The following is a 20866-nucleotide window of genomic DNA, read 5'->3' as shown; positions in this document are numbered from 1 at the left end:
TACTTACTTTTTATTTAATAAAACTCACACAAACTTAATAAAAAGTGTAATATAATACAATTTTACGCACACAAGGCTGCGTAGCAGCAAGTATTAAGCAATTTTTTGGCGTTCTACCATTTTATCGATGTAGACGTGTGCGCCGCGCCGGCGCGCCGCCGCCGCCGGTCTTTTTTGCCACGCCGCCGCCGCCGATAAATGATCGGCGTGAAATCGGCGTGACCTTGAGTGTTGTTAACTAGCTATTCCGAGTTGGCATCTGGATATCAATATGGATTTTTTGTATAATATATGTTACAGTTGTCAAATGTAGGTACATCAATTATTAATTAAATGAAACAGAATAGCCAGTTACACAAACTATTTGACACACCAATTAAAGTAACGAGTTATCCTAAGTATTCAAGAAAAATTAAGGAGCAATAATTTATGAAGTAGAATTATTTCCTGTTAATTGTGAATTCACATTGCCTCACATACGAAGGCAGAATGCTCCATCATGAAAAGACTTACAACTAGGCAACGAAAACAGGGCTCATGTAATGGAGTCAAGCAAAAATCTGAGAACATTGGTGTGCGAGTTTTCGAGACCCTGAGTTTCCTAAAAACAGTCGTGTGCCAAAAATGTCTAGAAGAAAGAGACAAGAGTGACAACACTGTAGATTCACTGTCAATCTGCCCCTGCAAAATGCTTGCCCCACGGAAATGTGCATGCTGTAAATGGGTAAAGCAACATTATTTTGTCACTCGATGCTATAAATTCTTGTAACAAACTGTGCTACTATTGTCGCCTTCCTGACGGGACTCTCCTGAAGAAAGTTGAAGATGAAAGTTCTAGAGAGGTCTTAAGAACAACCATTCCAAGACCAAAGTAAGGCGATTACGTAAAAGCGAGTTTATATCTTGGGTTGATAACCAGTGCCGGTGGTTGCACCGCCGAGATATTTACGCCGCAAATCTGGCATGGCTAAGAATGATATGGCTAAGGCTAACCTCGACAAGATCTGGAAGAATACAGGTATTCGGCGTGCAACTAAAGTGCGCTTGGTACGAGCTCTCGTGTTTTCAATATTCCAGCTTCCAGCGCTTTTGAGATCTAGTGTTAACGAAGATTTCTGCTTATACCTTGGACAGCTAGAAGAACAAACCCCTCCATAATTTCTCAGAGAGCTCAATATCGCCACTCAAATCTTCACAACATGCCATGGGTGAGCCCTTAGATTCTTCGGACATATTAACCAACGCGTGATGTGGAGAAAAACATGAATTTAGGAATTAATGGCAAACGTGCTCGAGTTGGAGCATGTGTGAGATCGTAGACCGCTATGAAGAGGTCGGCTTGCGGCAGTCTGACCGCGCAAAATGGACACAAAGTACCTACATGTGGTCGTAATCCTCAGCAATATGAAAACGAGAAAGAAGATAGTTACGCCTCAGTGAGCATGGTGCTTACTGCTTGTACGACAAGAAAACCAATAAATAGAAGCCATAGCAGTCCACTATGTCTAGCAAACTTCAAGGATATTTGGAGTTTTGTTTTGTTAAAGTACGTCATTTTTAATACGATAAGCCAATGAAATGAGATATTGAGATATCGGATCGAAGGTCATTGGGACCAGGTAATCCCTTAATGTAAGCCAGTTAGTAGAGTAATTTAAGTTATTATAGCTATGTTATATTCATTTACAAACCCTATTTTACTCACAGTCTATTCAAAACCATACGTAGTTCACTGACCAGCAACCTAGATTGATCAAATTTTCAAGAAAAACAACAAATTAATGATTTTTCTTAAGAAACCTGAAAGTCAAGGTCACGCCGATTTCACGCCGAAAACACGCTGCCGCCGCCGATTTTTTGGCAAACGCCGCCGCCGATCATTTTTTAATCGGCGCACACGTCTATATCGATGCTTTTAACCTTTTCGACGCCGTGTTAAATACAAAAGCTGTCACGCTGACGCCACGTCACCGAAATTTCAAAACTGAAATCGAACTTTATGCATATGCACTGCATGTAGGTCTATGTTGCTCTGTGGTCTGTGACTGATTAATCGGTCTTTGGCGTTGAACCTACCTACGGTGCGGATATATCGGTCATTGGCGTCCAAAAGGTTAAGTTGATGTGCAAGTGCAAATATATAGCTGGTGTAACTGTGAGGTTAGGTTAGTTCTGTTAATACCTACGCATGACTGTATTGAGTTGCCACGTGATGTGATAATGGCAAAATGAAATTATACATACTCACCAAAAACTAAAAATTATAGTTTCGGCAAAGATTTCTTATACAACCTTTAAGTTTAATTACTTGATTAGATTAGATATGGTTTTTCGAACAGGTGACACAAACTATGTTTGTAATAATTTACTAGGGTATGCCGATACTTCAACCCTCCATTTAATATTGGCAGTCTGCGCTGTAAAATTCATTTCTTGGACTGCCAAGGTTTTTATCAAAACCACTAGGTTTTGATAATATTTAGAGAATCGAATATCTTCTAACTGTTAGAACAGTCTTATTGAGATTTTACATTAGGTACATTTAAAGTCAATCAAATCAAGGTTTTGATCACAGATTTATTCAAATAGAAAATGCTAAAATCTTCTTCATCGTATCTGCTAAACCCTACTGCATTTCGTTCGGCAGTTCAATACCTATAAACCGAAGTCCTCCTCTGTTGGACTCATTTTGGTTCTGTTCGCACTTTGTTAATAATGTATTCGGACGCTAACAATAATGACAGCGCATCACGTTTAACAAGAACACGGCACAAGTACACTCAAAGTTACTTTTACGGAGCTAGATCGATCTGCATAAGAATATATCAAATATCAAAAAGTAATAAGGGAGTAGTCGGCAATACTATTGAAATAAACAGTTTTTATAACGTAAAAATGTATTCAAATAAATAAAATCAACCTACAACGTGATTACCATTATAACTTTCAACGTTTTTAAAATAGTTTTCTTTAAAATTTTAGTATTCGAATTATTCGTTTTATCCGGATATCAACTTCATCTAAATCCGGATAGTAAATAGAACGGATATCCGGATATCCGGATTGCAAGCCCTAGTCGTGATTAGGGATTTTGTCAAATTCCTAAACAAATCTAGTGAAATGAAAAAGCGTTTCGCGTTTATTGGCCGATTTTGTCTTTTTACTAAACAGAGTCAGTGATTTGGTCAAATGACTGAATTTTTCTAGGGAAATGATGATATGGATTCGCCATTTTAACATCCTGCGTGATTTGATCATATCCCTTAGAGATTTGTTCAAATCTCCGTTTTGATCATTTCCCTGCGACATGTATAAGCAATCGGAGGATTCGGAGGCTAGGTTACTAACCTAACAAAACAAAGCTTGCATATTAAAGCTGGTCAAGCAAATCTTGTCAGTAAAGAAAGGCACGAAATTCAAATTTTCTATGAGCCGATATCCCTTCGCGCCTACATTTTTCAAATTTACCGCCTTTTTTTCAGAATTTTCAGAATTTTGTTTATTTTATACATACTAGCACTTACATCAGATAAACCTTACGTGCTAATAGTGTTGTTAGTATTATTTATTATATTATATTATTGTATACATTCTAATATTATACAATTCAACATATTAATCTCTCTGTGATTACAACATATTAATCTCTATGTATACAATTCTATCAACTGTTTCATGTCGAACTATATCATAAAATAGGTCACTCATTTTTAACCGACTTCAAAAAAGGAGGAGGTTATATATTATTATGTCATAATGAAATTACAATAAATTATTCTTATTATGTATGTATGTATGTCACATTATTAACTACTTTTTTATTACCAAATATTACACTACAATAATCCAAACGAAATTTCAACATATTATCATTATTTCACAGTACAATATAATCTAATCTTACTTACGAGTGATCATTATCATTATGTCACAGATTCTACAATTGAGCTAGGGGTTACAATATTTTCCAAGTAGCGAGATGATGCACTTAAAAATTTAGTATCGGAGGAGAAGAAAATGTCAAGCTGCTTGTCACTGTCCAGTATATCATTCATCAATTTCAACGCGTGGTGCAGTGGAGAGGATTTTTCTACTAACAAGATCTGCTTGACCAAGTATATAATACCTTGTTTAAATTATTCAATAGGTAAAATAAAAAAAGGCGCGAAGTCAAACTTTCTACGGGAGCACAACCCTTCACGCCTACATTTTTTAAATTTGCCGCCATATTCTACTAACGAAAATAGTGAGCCCAACTATAGAGACGAATGAGAACAAAATTTTATGGAAGTTGCCGACGCCGACTCACCACTCTGTACCTTCTACTAGGAACACATAAAGATTGCCAGTGTCGTTTCGCAGCAAAAATGAGCGTATACAATTATACATACTTATCTATAAATAATTGGATATTGTTATTATAGGTTACGCCTGGGACAAAGTGGATATCTACAGCGCGTCTTGGGGCCCTAATGACGACGGGCGTACGGTGGAAGGACCGGGTCGCCTCGCCATGCAGGCTTTCAAGCGGGGAGTCACTCAGGTAGATTGCATGTAGATGGCGCTACAGTAGTCGCAGTACCAGTGGCGACTGAACAGAAATAATGTCATTTTTTAAAAAGCGGTGGGTATAAATTCATACAGCCCTAGTAATCTTGGGCGGTCCGAAAAAGGACCGGGCTGCTTCGCAATGCAGGCAGGCATTCAAACAAGTCACACAATGTGATAGATGACACTATGACACTAGTCTAGTAGCACAGCCATAGTAGTTGGATTAATACAGACAGAGTATACAGACATCTACAGTGTGTCATGAGACCCTAGTAACATCGGGCGCTCTGTGGAAAGACTGGGCCGCCGCGCCTAGGCGCGCCTTTCCGTTCGAACGGGGAGTCACAAATCTTCTTTCGTCACGGCTGGCTAGGGGCACGTCCAGTGGCGGATTTGCCATTAGGCCCGGGCCTAGGGCGGCAAGATATTAGGGGCAGCAAATTGTGACAAAAAATCCACTGACGATAGTGACGATAACAAGAAAATGTAGTCGTGATGGATGGGTGCTGAGAAACCGGCGGCTCCAGGGCCTGGGGCTTAGAGCGGCAACGACTGCAAATCCGCCACTGGGCACGTCCCTTCATTTCGATGCATTACAGTCTTCAGAGGAATACGATCCGAACTCAAAATTGTAAAAACCGGCCGCCGTTTTGAATTTTATAAATTTTTTGCTCTAATCATGATGAAAATGGATATCTGAAGATCCGAAAGATCTCTATGAATCAATTGGGCATAGGAATAGAACTCTGTGATAAAACTTCGCAACGTAACTGTGTCTGGGGTTTTTGGAAATGTCTCGATGAGTATTAAGTAGTTGCCTGTGGAAAGAAAAGTACAGTCAGCTAAATGCTGGTCAACCAAATCTTGTCAGTAAAAAAAGGCGCGAAATTCAAATTTTCTATGGGACGATATCCCTTCGCGCCTACATTTTTCAAATTTGCCGCCTTTTTCTACTGTCAAGATCTGGTTGACCAAGTATATAAAAGCTTGTACCAGAAATTATTTTTTTGCCAAAAACTTATAGTACGAGTACATGTTTGCGTGTGCTGTCAGTGTCGCTCTCTTTTTTTTTAAGAACTCCATATTGTAGTGTCGCCCCTCGAGGATACCTCAGCAGGTTTATTCGTTATTTTTACTTTTACAGGGTCGCAGCGGTAAAGGCGTTATTTACGTTTGGGCCAACGGAAACGGAGGAATCCACAAGGACAATTGCAACTGCGACGGGTACGTTATACGTATATTTACCCTAGCCACGGTCAAGCTAAATCTCACTAAACCTCAGTGGCGTAGAGGTTCCCGTCCCGGCAAAATAGTACAACTGGTATTTTGAAAAAAAAAATCTCACGAGACAGACCGAATAATCACCAATTTGGAGACGCATATACGGATATACCTACGGACATCTCCAAATAAAATAGAGGTAAAGTGGGACCAAGCGAACTCTAAACATATACTTTGCAGTGGCAGAGTGTGGTGTGAAGCCTGTGAAGGTGTCATCATAAACGGCAAATCACAATGAAAATGTTCCCCCGCGCGCCCACCGCGAACGGTCGTCTAAATAAGCTCTCGTGAATTGTTTTTAATTTTCGAGTTAATATGGCGAAAGTCACTCTACAGGCTATAGAAAATCTAATTCAAAAAGCGGTAGCACCGATTGAGCTAAAAATTAACGAATTACAATTTAAAATGGAAGTGATACTAGCTAAATTAGAACCAGCTAATTCAACTCCCAAACCGACGAACAGCAAAGATAGCGACAAAGCTGCAGAACAAGATCGCTCACAGCAAGTTACGAAGACTGACGATCCAGCCCCGAAGAAAGCACGAGGGCAGCCGACAGGTACGTCACCAGCGACAACTGCGATGTCAACATCAGCGCGTAGCGCGCGTGCGAGTGCGAGGACTATAAACGCACAAGCCTACGCAACACGCAAGTCTCTATCGCACCCGGCACCACCGCCGCCAACGACTGCATCCGTCACCGTCGCACCTGTGAGTAAGCCTAAACCCGCATCCACAACAACGCCCAACCCGCACCCGAACAACCCCGAGCCTGCGCCGATCAGCAACAACAACGCGCTGTCCGGTGTGGCCACTCAAACTGCGGATCAGTCAGACGTACCATGCACGTTGACTAGTACTGAAGTTCCAGACGCTGAGAAATGGGAGGTAGCTAGCTCTCGAAAAAACAGGAATAAAAATCGAAACAATATTATCGTAGGCACGGGCTCAAATCATAACGATATCAAAGCCATTGAGCAACTAAGATATATTCAAGCCTGGTCCTTCAGACCAGAGACGACCACGGAAAATATTATAAATTTTCTGAAAGATACTTTAAGCTCCGACGACTACGTTGTAGAGAAGAGACAAATAAAAACAAATAGGCATGCATCCTTCTTAATAGGTATACCAGAGAATATATACGAAAAATTCAATTCGCCTACTGTGTGGCCACCGCGCGTAAGATTCACAGAGTGGTTTCAAGGCCGCCCCCGCGCCGCGCGGGGCTCTCGACGACGTCACTCCGGCGCAGCGCTACCAACCACCTCCGAGTCGCCGGCGCGGCAGAGCTAATCCACCCGCACCAAGCGAAATTAATGAGTCCGAAGCGCCGCGCAAGTTAATAATATGTAACCAAAACATACGCGCGCTAGACAACAAAACACAGCGCCTCGAAATACTACTACAGAATGAATTGCAATGTGACGTACTCGTTATGACCGAGCATTGGTTGAGTAGTGCTAAATTAAAATGCATATATCTCGATGATTATTACCTAGCTTCAAATTTTTGTCGCTCTTGTTATGAACACGGTGGATCGTGTATTTATGTACGCAATAACATACGGGCCATCGAAAATCTAGAACTGACAGCATTATCTGAAGAACGATATTGCGAAATATCGGCTATTGACCTTATAGATTATAATATAACAATAGTCTGTGTTTATAGATCGAACTGTCAAATTAGTGGTAACGACTTCCTAGGGTACCTAGAACGTCTGCTCGATAAATTAAGCATTTTTGATAGGGAGTGTATTATCTTAGGGGACATGAACATAGACGACACAGTGAGTAACGTAAAGCCAGACTTAAGAAAATTATACGACGTACTTAGGGCCCACGACTTTAGGAATGTGGTGGATTTTCCTACTAGAGTCACGGGTACTACGTCCACAAATCTAGATCACGTGTACTGGAACGGGGACCGCTCAGCGCTGAGCGCCTCTCCTGTCACCACTCATCTCAGCGACCACCTAGCCGTGCGCGCTGAGTTACTGCGCCCGCGCGCCCCGCCCGCGCCTCTCACCCGCCGTGCTAGGATCTACTCCACACGTAACTACAACGAATTTCGAGCCGCGCTGCAAAGCGTGGACTGGCATGATGTTATACACAAAAATAAAAACTCCGTCACAAATCTAACGTCATCAGTTATAAATATACTAAAAAATAAATTTAATATTTGCTTCCCGATTAAAACAGTGTTTAATAAAAAAAGAGAATCGTGGGTGACAAACGAAACTTCAAACCTCAAACACCTACTCTTTGAAATAATTGACTTAGGAAGACATTTTCCCAATAACGAGAAACTAAATTTAATTATTTCAAGTATGAACACCAAATACATCAGCCTCCTTAACTCAAAAAAAGCCGAGTTCTACACCAAAAAAATTAAAAACAACTCGAACACCGTGAAATCTATGTGGGGAGTATTAAACAGGGAAAGGGGCAAAACTTGCAACAATCAACTCGATTTTACAGAAGTAATTACCGACTTAGGTGGAAACAAATTTAAAACAAAAAAGGCGGCAGCCGATGCTATAAACAAACGGTTTGCCGGAGCGGCAGCCGCCTGCAGCGCGACGCCTGCTGACCTGCCGCGCGCGCTCGCCGCGCTGCATGCCGCGCGCCCGCCCGCCGACGCCTGCATCAGGCTGAAACCTTTCACGCCTGACGAAGTATTTCACATTATCACGGCCCGATTAGCAAAAAAACCAACTAGGGATATTTTTGACATATCTGTGAACTTAGTCCACTCCGTTGCCGCGGAACTAGCACCCGTACTCGCCATAGTTTATAACAGGTGTCTATGCGAAGGTATCTTTCCGAACCCACTTAAAGAAAGCCGAATCTCTCCGTTATTCAAAGGGAAGGGAAAGAGAGAGGATATCGACGCTTACAGACCTATAGCAATAATTCCAGTGGTAGCTAAGATATTTGAGTGCGGGTTAAGTTCCAGATTAACGGAGTTTCTATCTTCCAAAAATGCGCTTTCGGAGAGGCAATACGCCTACCGAAAAGGCCGCTCAACAACCGCGTTGGCTCGGACCGTGATTCGGCAGGTTACAGAGGCCCGCGAGTGCAGGAACCAAGTCGCAGTCTTATGTTGCGACTTATCAAAGGCATTCGACGTTGCGGATCACGAAGTCTTGACCAGCAAACTTCGTCACTATGGCTTCGAAGGATCAGCCCTGACATTGTTATCTGACCTTCTACAGAACAGAACACAAGTTGTGGTCGCTGATGGCGGTATAGTTCGTTCTGACGCGGCGACCACAAGTATGGGCGTCGCACAGGGCTCGTCGGTATCAAATATTCTTTTCTCTATACTTCTGAACGACCTGCCTGAGGCTGTCACCGGCGGAGAGACCTTCATGTATGCCGACGACGTGGCTGTTGTTGTGTCCGCCCCTACATACGACGAGCTCGAACTCAAACTTAACTTGATCGCCGCATCACTCTCTAATTGGTTTGGCATTAATGGACTTATCCTAAACACGAGCAAAACGCATTACATCGGCTTTGATCTGTCTGGGCGGCAGGTTAGGCAGCTGTCAGTAATAGCGAATGGCACTGTTATCAGCCAAGTCATGAACTCCAAATTTCTTGGCTTTGAGCTAGACAGCTGCCTCACCTGGAGTGGCCATATAGATCAAATGTGCAAGAAACTCGCGACGGCATGCTTTGCGTTAAAGCGGCTGGCTCGAGTTCTTCCATTTGAAATGGTCCGATCGTGCTATTTCGCGTCAGTCCACGCTCTCCTGCAGTACGGAGTCGAACTGTGGGCCGGTGCCGCCGATTGGGAGAGAGTCTTCCGGCTCCAAAAGCGCGCCGTTCGCGCGATAGTTCGCGTCCCCCAATGTCACTCCGCGAGGCCACTGTTCAAGTCGTTGGGAATACTCACGCTTCCCTCGCTTCTAATAATGCAGATGGCAATAAATACACGTGATGAAATAGACTCCAATCCAATCATCGAAGCCCCGCGAAGGTACGCAACGCGCAGCGCGCGCGCTGGAATGCTGCCACTCGAATCGCACAGACTCGCGAAAACCAAAAAGCTAACTCATATAATGGGTCGAAAAGTGTACAATTGCCTTCCGCGTGAAATTGTTACCGCAAAAAGTGCGTCAATGTTCAAAACCAAACTTAAATACTGGCTCCTCGAGCAGACGTTCTATGACCACAAAGAGTTATTTATAAGTAAACCTATGTCATAGAATAAGAATAAGATTATGTAATACCTTCCTACATATTGTAGTACCTATTTGACATGTAATTTTATATTATTAATAAATGATGATTATGATTATTATGATTATGAAAATATATAGTTGGTACTCATATGTCTGCGCTCTAACTGCCGCGACCCATACAAAATGTATGAAAAGAGTCGTGGCAATTAGATGCAGCAGAAATATTCTCAGATAATAACCCCGATACCTATACCGTCTTATTGCACAGATATTCGTCATCAATCTACACAGTGTCAATCGGCAGTGCTTCGCAACATGGATGGTTCCCCTGGTACGGCGAGGTCTGCTCCTCGACCCTCGCCGTGGCCTATTCATCAGGCGCTCGAAAGGATCAGAAGATTGTAAGTTTTTTTATGCAGTTAGGCGGCAAATTTTCAATTTCACGCCTTTTTTCAACTTTGTATCTCTTCTTAATTAATTAATTTTACAAATCTTTAGTGAACATTATTGGATTTCACGACCAAAAATGTGTCGCCATGGACACAAGATATCTAAAACAATAGAACTAATAAAACAACTTGAATTTCAATTCGCAGAAGCTAGATTTTTAATAAAATAAATTATACACTATTTTTATTAATGAATGTTTCGGTTATTCCATAGAATTTATATATATATATATATATATATATATATATATATATAATAGTGATAGTCACTGCATGTTATCCGATTTATCAGTTTTTCCAATCTCATATGAACCTTACTTAGGCCATTCAGCACTCGATTGAAACCTCTTTATTCACGATTGCATAACATGCTATATTGTACATAAATAACAATTAACACCTACTTATGTAACAATTGGAAATGAATACCTACTGGAATGTTTGTAAAAAATTGCCCAGATTTTGTCATTTACAGGCGACGACAGACACTAATGACTCATGCACCCTGGACCACACAGGCACCTCAGCCGCCGCGCCTCTCGCGGCCGGCATCATTGCTCTAGCTTTGGAAGCCAAGTAAGATCTCTTCGTGATCTCTGTTAGCCTAGTACTTTGGACTGTACGGTCCGTTTCTCTTCCACATCTTCTACGGTCCATTCGTAACGCAGCATCCTCTCACTAAATAATAAATCATTTTGTCCACACTTGGGCACATTTTGGCTGGGCATACCTAATTTTTTTTATTTTTTATTTATTCAAACAGAATGTATACAGTCTGACAGTATAAACCAAATCACTGTACAATTTAGAGTTACTTATACATGTCACCGTAAAATTGTAAACACTCGTCATATTATAATCTCGCTAGTTACATTATAAACTGACGTAGGGAGATTATAATCTAACCTAACCTAACCTACGTTAGATTATAAACTAACGGGTTCACAATCTTACGGTGTCATACACAACACTTTACAAAAACAGTTTTATAAATAAAATACCACTACCATCCATCGCCTCGCAATACTTCAGACAGATACTACATACACTTGCCCATCGACTTGCAAACAAATCACTTTCAGGAGCCCATGAAAGAGCTAATGTAAGTATATCCCAATGATAGGGTACTAAATAAAAAAATGACAGTTTGATTTGATCAGTTATGGTTCAGCATAAAGTAAGTATAGTATAGAGTAATCGGCCCATACAAGCCTCGCTTAGTTCCACAAAAATCCAAGAGATGTCACTCAGAGCACCATTGGGCCTAAATATATATTTGTGTTATTTCAAATCTTGCCAATTTTTAAATTAACATGTATAGTTCTAATTTATTTAGCATATTACAACAAAAATCTTTTAAAACATCCATTTACACATAGTAAATCGACGCAGAAAAAAATAAATAAATAATGGCATGAACTATTCTAAGCGCCATCTATCGCATTACTAGACAGTTAGTTTCTTGCCGTTGTAACACACTAAATAGCTCGATTGTTTGAGAAAGACTATCAATAGATGTCACTGTAGTAAATCCTCATACTTTATGATCATATCACAGACAACATATCAACATTATTAAGTAATAAATAATATAATTTTTCTCAAAAATGGACGGCAAAGTCGACGTTGCCGGTTAAAAAATAGGTCGCGAAGTGTGTAGTTTATGGTCATTCTAAAAATTAAAAAGTTAAAAACATTGCAGTCTCGATTTCGGGACTGCAATGTTGCATACAAATTCCATTATTAAACGAGTTCCAAACTTTTTAAAACTTTGAATGGCCATATCAAATGAAGGCATAGGTCCATTCAACAGCCAAACAGATGATCAGCACTTATTATTAATATAATGTTGGTACCGCGACTATTTAGGTGTCTCAAATACGTTGGCGTTTTTCAGCAGAAAAATACACTTCTATTTTTTTTAAAGGCGGCAAGCAAATCTTTTTAATGGTTTTACTTTTCTCTGTGAAAATTAGAACGTTGCTTCTGTAAAATATCTCTTGCACCATTTTTGAGAAAAGCACTATATATGACTCGGCTGGAAGGCTACTTGCTGGCTTCGGATTCAATTAAACGGACTCCCAAGGTCGTCCGTTTAAAACGAATCCTCAGCTTGCAAGTAGCTACTTCCGAACCTCGACAATAATGTACTATTGTTCTTAGAAACGTGATAATAATTAAAATATATTAAACCTACATGGTATCATCAGCCACACTGTTAAGTGTTAACTGTACCGATGTACAGTTAGGAGTGTTGCTGTTTGTATATTAATTTACTTAACCTTACGCATTACAAAATTGTCCTCATATAGCTATACATATATTTTAGGACAGTCTTACACTAATCGACCTACTTGGTAACAAAACAGTGTAAATTCTTGAGCAGTTTGAATAGCAGGGCAGGTGACAAAAACTTGCTCAAAAGCATAGAAGGTAGCATCCTATAGAAGTGGTGTACGCGTGCCTCCGTGAGGGACAAAACATGTAAATTCGACCAATCATAGCGTCGCATTGCGCCGCTATGATTGGTCGAATTTATTTGTTATGGTGGGCAACAAATGAATTCGACCAATCACGGTGGTCAATTTACGGTGGGGAATAAAACAAGATGTGAGACTGTGACAAGGACAAACAATAATAGCGCTTTCGCTGCTACTCCTACTGAAAGATACATAAGACTATCCCGTTCTGTCAGTTATCCCCTGCTTCTATTCATGCTCAAAAGAGAAGAGACATCCGACATTTTAAAAAATATCCCTATATGTATGAGAGCAATAATACAATGTGTAAATGTAAATACATACATATCTTATATTTTATGATCATATCAAAGCTGGAAGTCCTAGGTTCGGATCCCCCTAAAAGTGTATTAATATGGTGTCCCATGGTGGTGGCCCGTTTGTCCCCGCCGCCATACAAGAGGTGTGGACAGATGGGAATAGATATAGACCATTAATATATACACACACAATTAAAAAACAAATAAATGTCCTATGAGGATTTGAACCCAGGACCTCCTACTTCATAGCACATAGCAGAGCAGGGTCACTGTCACTACTGACTAGCTAGGAGGCCGTAGAAATAATATACAATTTATATATATTTAAATTAAGTACAGTCAGCGTCGTATAGTAGGTCGCATCCAAAGTATTCAAATAGTTCAGTACGCCATACAAATAATATGGTGTACCGAACTATTTGAATACTTTGGATGCTACCTACTATATGACGCTGACTGTACTTATATAACAATTAACAAATCAGACTGGTAGCCACAGTTTAATGGCTAATCTAGGATTAAAACTTTTTAGTGGCTTGCCATTATGTTCAAAACATTTAGCTTCATACCACATCAAATATTTAAGTTTACCGCCATTGCCCGCCAGCATTGAACAAATTGGTTGTTAGTGGGTAGACAAAATAAAGTCACTATCATGTTAAACATTGAATTTATTAATTGTATTTTATTATTTTTAAGAGAATCTTCATAGCATGTGTCTGTCCGTTGAAACAGGAATCAATCTCAACCATCTTCCACTCAAAATATTTTACTTGTGGTACAGTCGCCATCAGATATATCGGAGCGGCCAAGGCGCTCACAAATATCTGAACACGCCTCTATGGTCAGGGCGTTAGAGTGCGTGTTCAGATATTGTGAACACCTTGGCCGTTCCGATATATCTGATGGCGACTGTACAGAGATGCATTGACTATTTCATCTTCACTCTCTTGTTGCATACATTGTAACTTCTAGTGGCTAGAGGCTGGGTCCTGAAATCAGAAACATATTTTTTATATATAAAATGTAATAATATCACAATAAAGTTTAATACACACTCCTTCACATTGGAGTCTGTTTGCAAACACTAACCATTGTATAGATTTAGACCAAGAAAAGTATGCAGCGATATTGATCGCCTGCGCAGTACATGTGTTATTTTAAATGTCAAACATCTTTGAAATTATGACGTACCTTTCTTCTTTCTTGCTCTAACTCTAAATACTTTGGAATCTTTTGCTTGCTCGGGTATCAATATTAGCATGGGGGGTTAAAATAAAACTTGACAATAGTTATTAGTGGGCAAGGGGGCAAAGCAGTTGTTTAACCGCTCATGCTAATGTTGATTCCAGGGCAAGCAGAAGATTTGAACTATGAGCGTAGCGAGTGGTTCGAGAAGTGGAATCTTGAGCGTTGTGAGAATTCAAGGCACGAGGGTTAAACAAACATTGCCACCTAATGAAACACAGAATTTATCACCATGCCAACGCAGGGAAAATACCAACTATAAAATACCAAAAAAATCAAATCCACATGAACATTATAAAGAATTTATAATTCAAAATCATCATTTAAAAGTAAATTCTACCAGCTAACATAAGGAAACTCAAAATTTAGATCTGATTACTTTGCCCCACATGTGGGAAAAATGCCATTTTCTCATTAGTATTTGAACAATCAAGGGGGCCTTTACCAGTTGGTGTGGTGATAAATTATTTAATTAACCTTTGTATTCAAAACAAACTTACCTGAAGTGTTATTTTTTTATCATTTATTGGCAAACAGTAGACACTGTCAGATTAATATGTAGGTTTTACCATTAGTAGTGTTCCGTTACTACATCGGCAATTCACGTCATCATCACAGGTCTTTTCGTCTATTGCAGACGATTTATGCATTGCTGTTTAGACAACGGGTTTGGTGATTGTGGAGGCCGATGCGTGAGCGGCACGACCTCCCACATTTTGGGCACATGTCACGCTTAGCACAGTCTTTAAAGCGCCACATCGGTCTTCCAACTTTCCTTTTAGCATACCTACGCAACTGCACCAAGCAAGACACGTCTAGGTATTCTATTCACGTACTTGTACTATAGTTCAAATGAAGCTATAATATGAAATTAATAAGTTTGTATAAACAGAAACAGCAAAGGCAACAAACGCGGTGCCGCTTTGTGGCGACTTGACTATTTGACAGTTTATTTTTAGTGTTGCCGTTGAAAGTTCTTTCTTGTCCCTAAATAGAGCTTTTATGATTTATTATTATACAATATTATTAGTTCAAATAAAATATGATATTCCAAAAGACTACAAATAATATTATATAGTACTTAAATTCCAAAATAATGATAATTATGCCTCAGTGTCCATTTCTGAGGGCCTACCGCGAACCACGTTCGACGTGTTGCCTCTCTGTCGCACTTGTAAATTCGTACGTAAGTGTGACAGGGAGGCAACACGTCGAACGTGGTTCGCGGTAGGCCCTCAGCTTTTTTAAGGAACAGGCGTATAACATTACCCTGAAGTAGGGGACTAATTTTAAAATAGCAATAATCATTACTTGATGCCGTTTTTGACGTTTCTGTGCACGCTGTTGTCTGTCTATACTTATAGGTCACATAATTAGTGATACAAACACCTGCCTGGTCAATATACGCAAAATTAGATATATTTATTCTAATTATAACAGAAAAAGTTTATTAAAACAAACATTAAATGCTTTTGTATAATAATTTCAGGTTTGATAGGTACGGGTTTTGCCATGGGAGAAGTTGAAAAGGAACGTTATGAAAACATATCTTTGTATGTATAGGTACTAAGATGGTACAAATCATGTACAAATCTGTTGCTTAAAAATAAAAGCACGACGCGACGTTGCCAAACTGCTATGAGTTTAACTCGACAACGTCGCATCGTATTGTTACAATAGGGTATTTTCGTACTAGTCAAATCAGTTACTTTTTTATAGTTATTGCAATGCAACTTGTATCGTAAATTTTTAGAAGGCACGATAAGAGTGAATTGAGCATGAATTGAGGTAATTTATCTCATTAGGATCGAAAGAGCTCGTGAATTTGAGTACAAATAACACAAAAGTGGCAAAAAAGATCACAATATAAAAAATGGCAAAAAATAGTAGTTTTCGATATAAGTGCGAGAAGTATGTCATTTTGCTCGAGTACCGAGCTTTCGATTTTTCCGGTAATATACTGAGGGGCTACCGCCAAAACCGAAATTCGCAAATTGCGGGGATCTTTCTCTTTTACTCCAATGCAGGCGTAATTAGAGTGACAGAGAAAAATGCCCGCAATTTGCGAAATTCGATTTTCGCGGTTATAGCCCTGTCACTTACAACGGATGCCTTTGCTTTGATATCTGGTGGCGTTAAATTAACTCCAAAATCGTCTGAATCACTCATTTTTATTTAATAACTTATGCTTTCTTGGCAATTACTTACAAACATAAATCACTTTAAATGTTGAATAAAAAAGGCGGGAAGGGAATAAAAAAAGTTTTACTTTTAATTGCCATTTTTTTCAATGTGGATTCTGTTGTCACTGTTGTCAGCATTATGCCAATTGAAGAGAAATTGTATTATTAAAATTAATAAAATTAATTTTCAGAACATATAATTATACATGGTCAACCAGATCTTGACAGTAGAAAAAGGCGGCAAATTTGAAAAATGTAGGCGCGAAAGGATATCGTCCCATAGAAAATTTGAATTTCGCGCCTTTATTTTACTGACAAGATTTGGTTGACCAGCTATATGTAAAAAAACATGAATCTTTTGTTATTTCATTATATTGATATATATCTAATTAATTACATTTATATTAAGTGTATAAAGTGTATTGTACGAACGTCAGCTTCATTCTGTCGCGCGTTGTTCAAGTAATACTATTGGGTCTCGAATAATACTCCTTTATGCCCAATCGCGCGTTGTTCAGGTGGGTCATTTATAAGCGGGTCTCGCATAATACTCATTTATTTAAAATGTATCAATCAGATTACTTTTTAGCACTAGTGTAAAAAAAATCAAACTTTACGCACGATTTGCAGCTACAAAAACTAAACTTTTTGAGCAATTGGATTAAAAAAATATAAAGAAACGCTCAAGTACCAGTGGCACGGTGGCATATAGACGGACTTACGCCAGTAGTAATGTCTAATCCTTTTGCCATGCACCAATGGTAGCATGCGCAAAATTATTATGACAGGTATTTATTTTCAGCCGGTTTAAATAGTTTCGGCAAGACTTATGTAGCATTCTTATAATATATAAATATTATCGTTTTCCGAAATTACTTTATGGTTATACCGTTTGGCTACGCTATTTCTCTGTACCCTGCCTCTCCCTTCCCTCCCTGTACTCCTTAAGTGCCCGAACTCTCTTTACTCATACTGAAAGATACATAAGACTATCCTGTTCGGTCATTTCCTTCCACCCCTCATGCTTGATCCAGTTTTAAACTAGATTCATGATTTATTCAATACGCTATAAAGCGACATCTGTTGATTACTTCTAATCGTTGGCAACGACATATGTCTACTAACTTTCAATGAAGACGTATAGATGTCGTTAGGAATTCTATGATTTGGATGTGACACAGCGCCATCTTGTATCCATGATAGGCAACAGTGCATTTTCAGTGACGCCATCTGGTAATGATGCGCTTTTAGGCGGTCACATTTGAATGTATGGGATAGCAGCGTCTGTATATATGTAGTCTGTGGGTTCAGTTACTGCATATTCATCCTGCTTTTGTTTGTTTGTACTAAAATGACAGATCGGTCGAACAAATTAAGACAATTTAACTGTAATTTCAGTATGTGCGAAATAAATACTGGACCTGTCATTACATAAATGCTTCATGATCACGTTTTGTTTTATAGCTCTAATCTAACTTGGCGTGACGTTCAACACCTAATTGCTTGGACTTCAGACTCCAGTACATTAGCAGGCAACCCCGGATGGCAAATCAATGAGTAAGTTTAAGGACATTGCCTTATAAATTACAATAATAATAATATTTAGGTGCGTTAATACATAGTAGAAACACTAGAAACTAGAAACCGTCGCTGTAGAAACCCTAAAATATTTTACTACTTTTTTTAGCGTCGGACTTCAATTTGACGTTCGGTTTGGCTTCGGTCTGCTCAACGCTGAAGCCCTGGTGTCTAGAGCTCTGAACTGGATAACGGTTCCTGAGAAACTCATCTGCCACATACCACCACAGTAAGCATGTTCTCCTAATACTTTTACCGAAAATGTGACGAACAACGGCTCGTTGGAAAACGAAATTAAAAATACATGCTCATGTCGAACTTGTCGAAGCGAACAAAAGGTGACGTGATTTTGCACAACCGTCACAGCTTACAGATTTTCACGACCTATGTATTGAAAGGATAATTTTTTTGGTTTTAGTAGGTACAAAATCAATGAAAAACTATCATCAGGGCAACAAGTAAACATTTATTTTGACGCCCACGACTGCCCAGTGAACTACGTCGAGCACGTGGAACTCGGTATAAACATTCACTACAGCAAGCGCGGGGCGCTAGAGGCTTATCTGACGTCTGCACGAGGTGAGTACCTTGCTTGTTATGCAGCCCTAGTATGTTGGCTCAACTGTTACGTTTGAGAGAATAACTAGCGAAATCGGCTTCGTTCGAATTTCGAACGTCACTGTCACTTTGACATTTCAGATGTTTTTAGAGTTATACTTGGTCAAGGTCAATCTTGACAGTAGAAAAAGGCGGCAAATTTGAAAAATGTAGGCGCGATGGGATATCGTCCCATAGAAAATTTGAATTTCGCGCCTTTTTTACTGACAAGGTTTGGTTGACCAGCTATAACATATAACATGATTTATTACAACTTTACAAGTTCAAATTTAGGTACATACAAAAATGTTTATACATATTATGAACATTATGTATGAGTATGTATGTACTTACATAAAGTCTAGTCTAGTAGTATTTTGAGTAGTAACGGGCCAGCAAGCGATCAGTAGTGACTAGTGAGTATTACCTCATTTGCTATGCGCTCCTGGTACTTCGCCTCGACTGTTACGTTCGAGACGAAACGCAAGCAGCCAAGAAACGCAATTTTTCCTTCGATCGAAAGAACTGCAACTGTCACTGTCAGTGTCATTCGAGATTTTGTGTTTGGAGGTAGCTGCTTGATTGTGAAGAGATGGTGAAGAGACTTCATTATTATTTTTCCTTGCTGAATTTAGTGTCTAATATTTTTTTATTTTGACGCAATATAATTAATAACCGAATGGAGATTAATGATCAATATTGTCGTTGTTATTTTGTTTATTCTATGACTTGCCACCACCAGTCATTGTTTATGAAGATAGATCTCGCTTTTTAGTAGAGATGATTCTGTAACACTGTCAACATTGACTTTGTTGCCATTGCTGTAAAATTATAAGAACAGATTTTTTTTTTCCAATAAGTTAACGCCAATAATTCATAGGAAAATAAATGATTTTGAATTTCTTTTTGATTTTTCTACACACAACACATGCAAACAAATTGTATATGGAAACTACGACGAACTTCTAACCTCACAACGCGGTGAGGTAGGTAGATACTTCCATCTCATGCTCTCCTAGTGCGATGGCTCGACAGTTTCGTTTGAGCGACGGAATTAACTAGCAAGTCTCCCCTGACCGAGTTCGTTTGGTTTCGAATTTGAAATGCACTGTTAAAAAAAATTGAGAGAGGTTGTATCAGGGACACAGCCGCAATGGTTGACGTTAAACGTTGGTGTGGATAGCTAATGAGAAAGCCAAAGGCCGAGCTCCGTGTAGGGCCGAAGGCCCGAAGCGTCATACGAGTAGTAGTATAAGTGTCTAAATGCGAAGGCCGAAGGCCGAGCTCCGCGTAGGGCCGAAGGCCCGAAGCGTCCAGGATGTCAGTGCTTAAACACAGAACAATAGTAGAAGTATCTAAATGCGAAGGCCGAAGGCCGAGCTCCGCGTAGGGCCGAAGGCCCGAAGCGTCCGGGATGTCAGTGCTTAATAACAGAACAATAGTCTGTGTCTAAATGCGAAGGCCGAAGGCCGAGCTCCGCGTAGGGCCGAAGGCCCGAAGCGTCCAGGATGTCAGTGCATAAACACAGAACAAAGTACAAATGTCTAAGTCGAAGGCCGAAGGCCGAGCTCCGCGTAGGGCCGAAGGCCCGAAGCGTCCAGGATGTGTTTTGTTTTGTGTGTTAAAACACTTACATCCGGGACGCTTCGGGCCTTCGGCCTTCGCATTTAGACACATATGTTTAAGCACTGACATCCTGGACGCTTCGGGCCTTCGGCCCTACGCTGAGCTCAGCCTTCGGTCTTCGCATTTAGACACTTGTACTATTGATCTGTGTTTGAGAACTGACCTCCTGGATACGCGACGTCAGCCTTTGGATCTTGCGACTTAGACACTTGTAGGTACCTTCTTTAAAATAGGTACTTGTAAAAGTTACGGGAGGCGCGCGTTTTTCGGACACTTCTGACCTTTGAATCGGTTGTACGCAGAGCTCGGCCTTTGGCCTTCGCATTTCGTTAGACACTTGTACTATTGCTTTGTGTTTGAATACCGAAGTCGAGCATCT

General features: G+C 39.9%; 1 protein-coding gene across 1 annotated transcript in view; it reads left to right on the top strand.

The window, feature by feature from the left end:
* The window catches only part of LOC134656356 (neuroendocrine convertase 1-like), an 89412-nt gene that overhangs the window by 61674 nt on the left and 6872 nt on the right, over positions 1-20866 (top strand). Inside the window, exons 7-13 of the mRNA XM_063511875.1 lie at positions 4425-4543; positions 5696-5775; positions 10296-10428; positions 10952-11052; positions 18151-18243; positions 18374-18493; positions 18686-18843. Of these exons, the coding sequence (XP_063367945.1) occupies positions 4425-4543; positions 5696-5775; positions 10296-10428; positions 10952-11052; positions 18151-18243; positions 18374-18493; positions 18686-18843 (804 nt within the window). The remainder of the gene's footprint in view (positions 1-4424; positions 4544-5695; positions 5776-10295; positions 10429-10951; positions 11053-18150; positions 18244-18373; positions 18494-18685; positions 18844-20866) is intronic.

This window comes from Cydia amplana, chromosome 18 (assembly GCF_948474715.1).
Source record: "Cydia amplana chromosome 18, ilCydAmpl1.1, whole genome shotgun sequence".
Lineage (NCBI taxonomy): Eukaryota > Metazoa > Arthropoda > Insecta > Lepidoptera > Tortricidae > Cydia > Cydia amplana.
The sequence above is the reverse complement of the archived record's forward strand: the minus strand, read 5'-3'. Positions and strand labels throughout refer to the sequence as shown.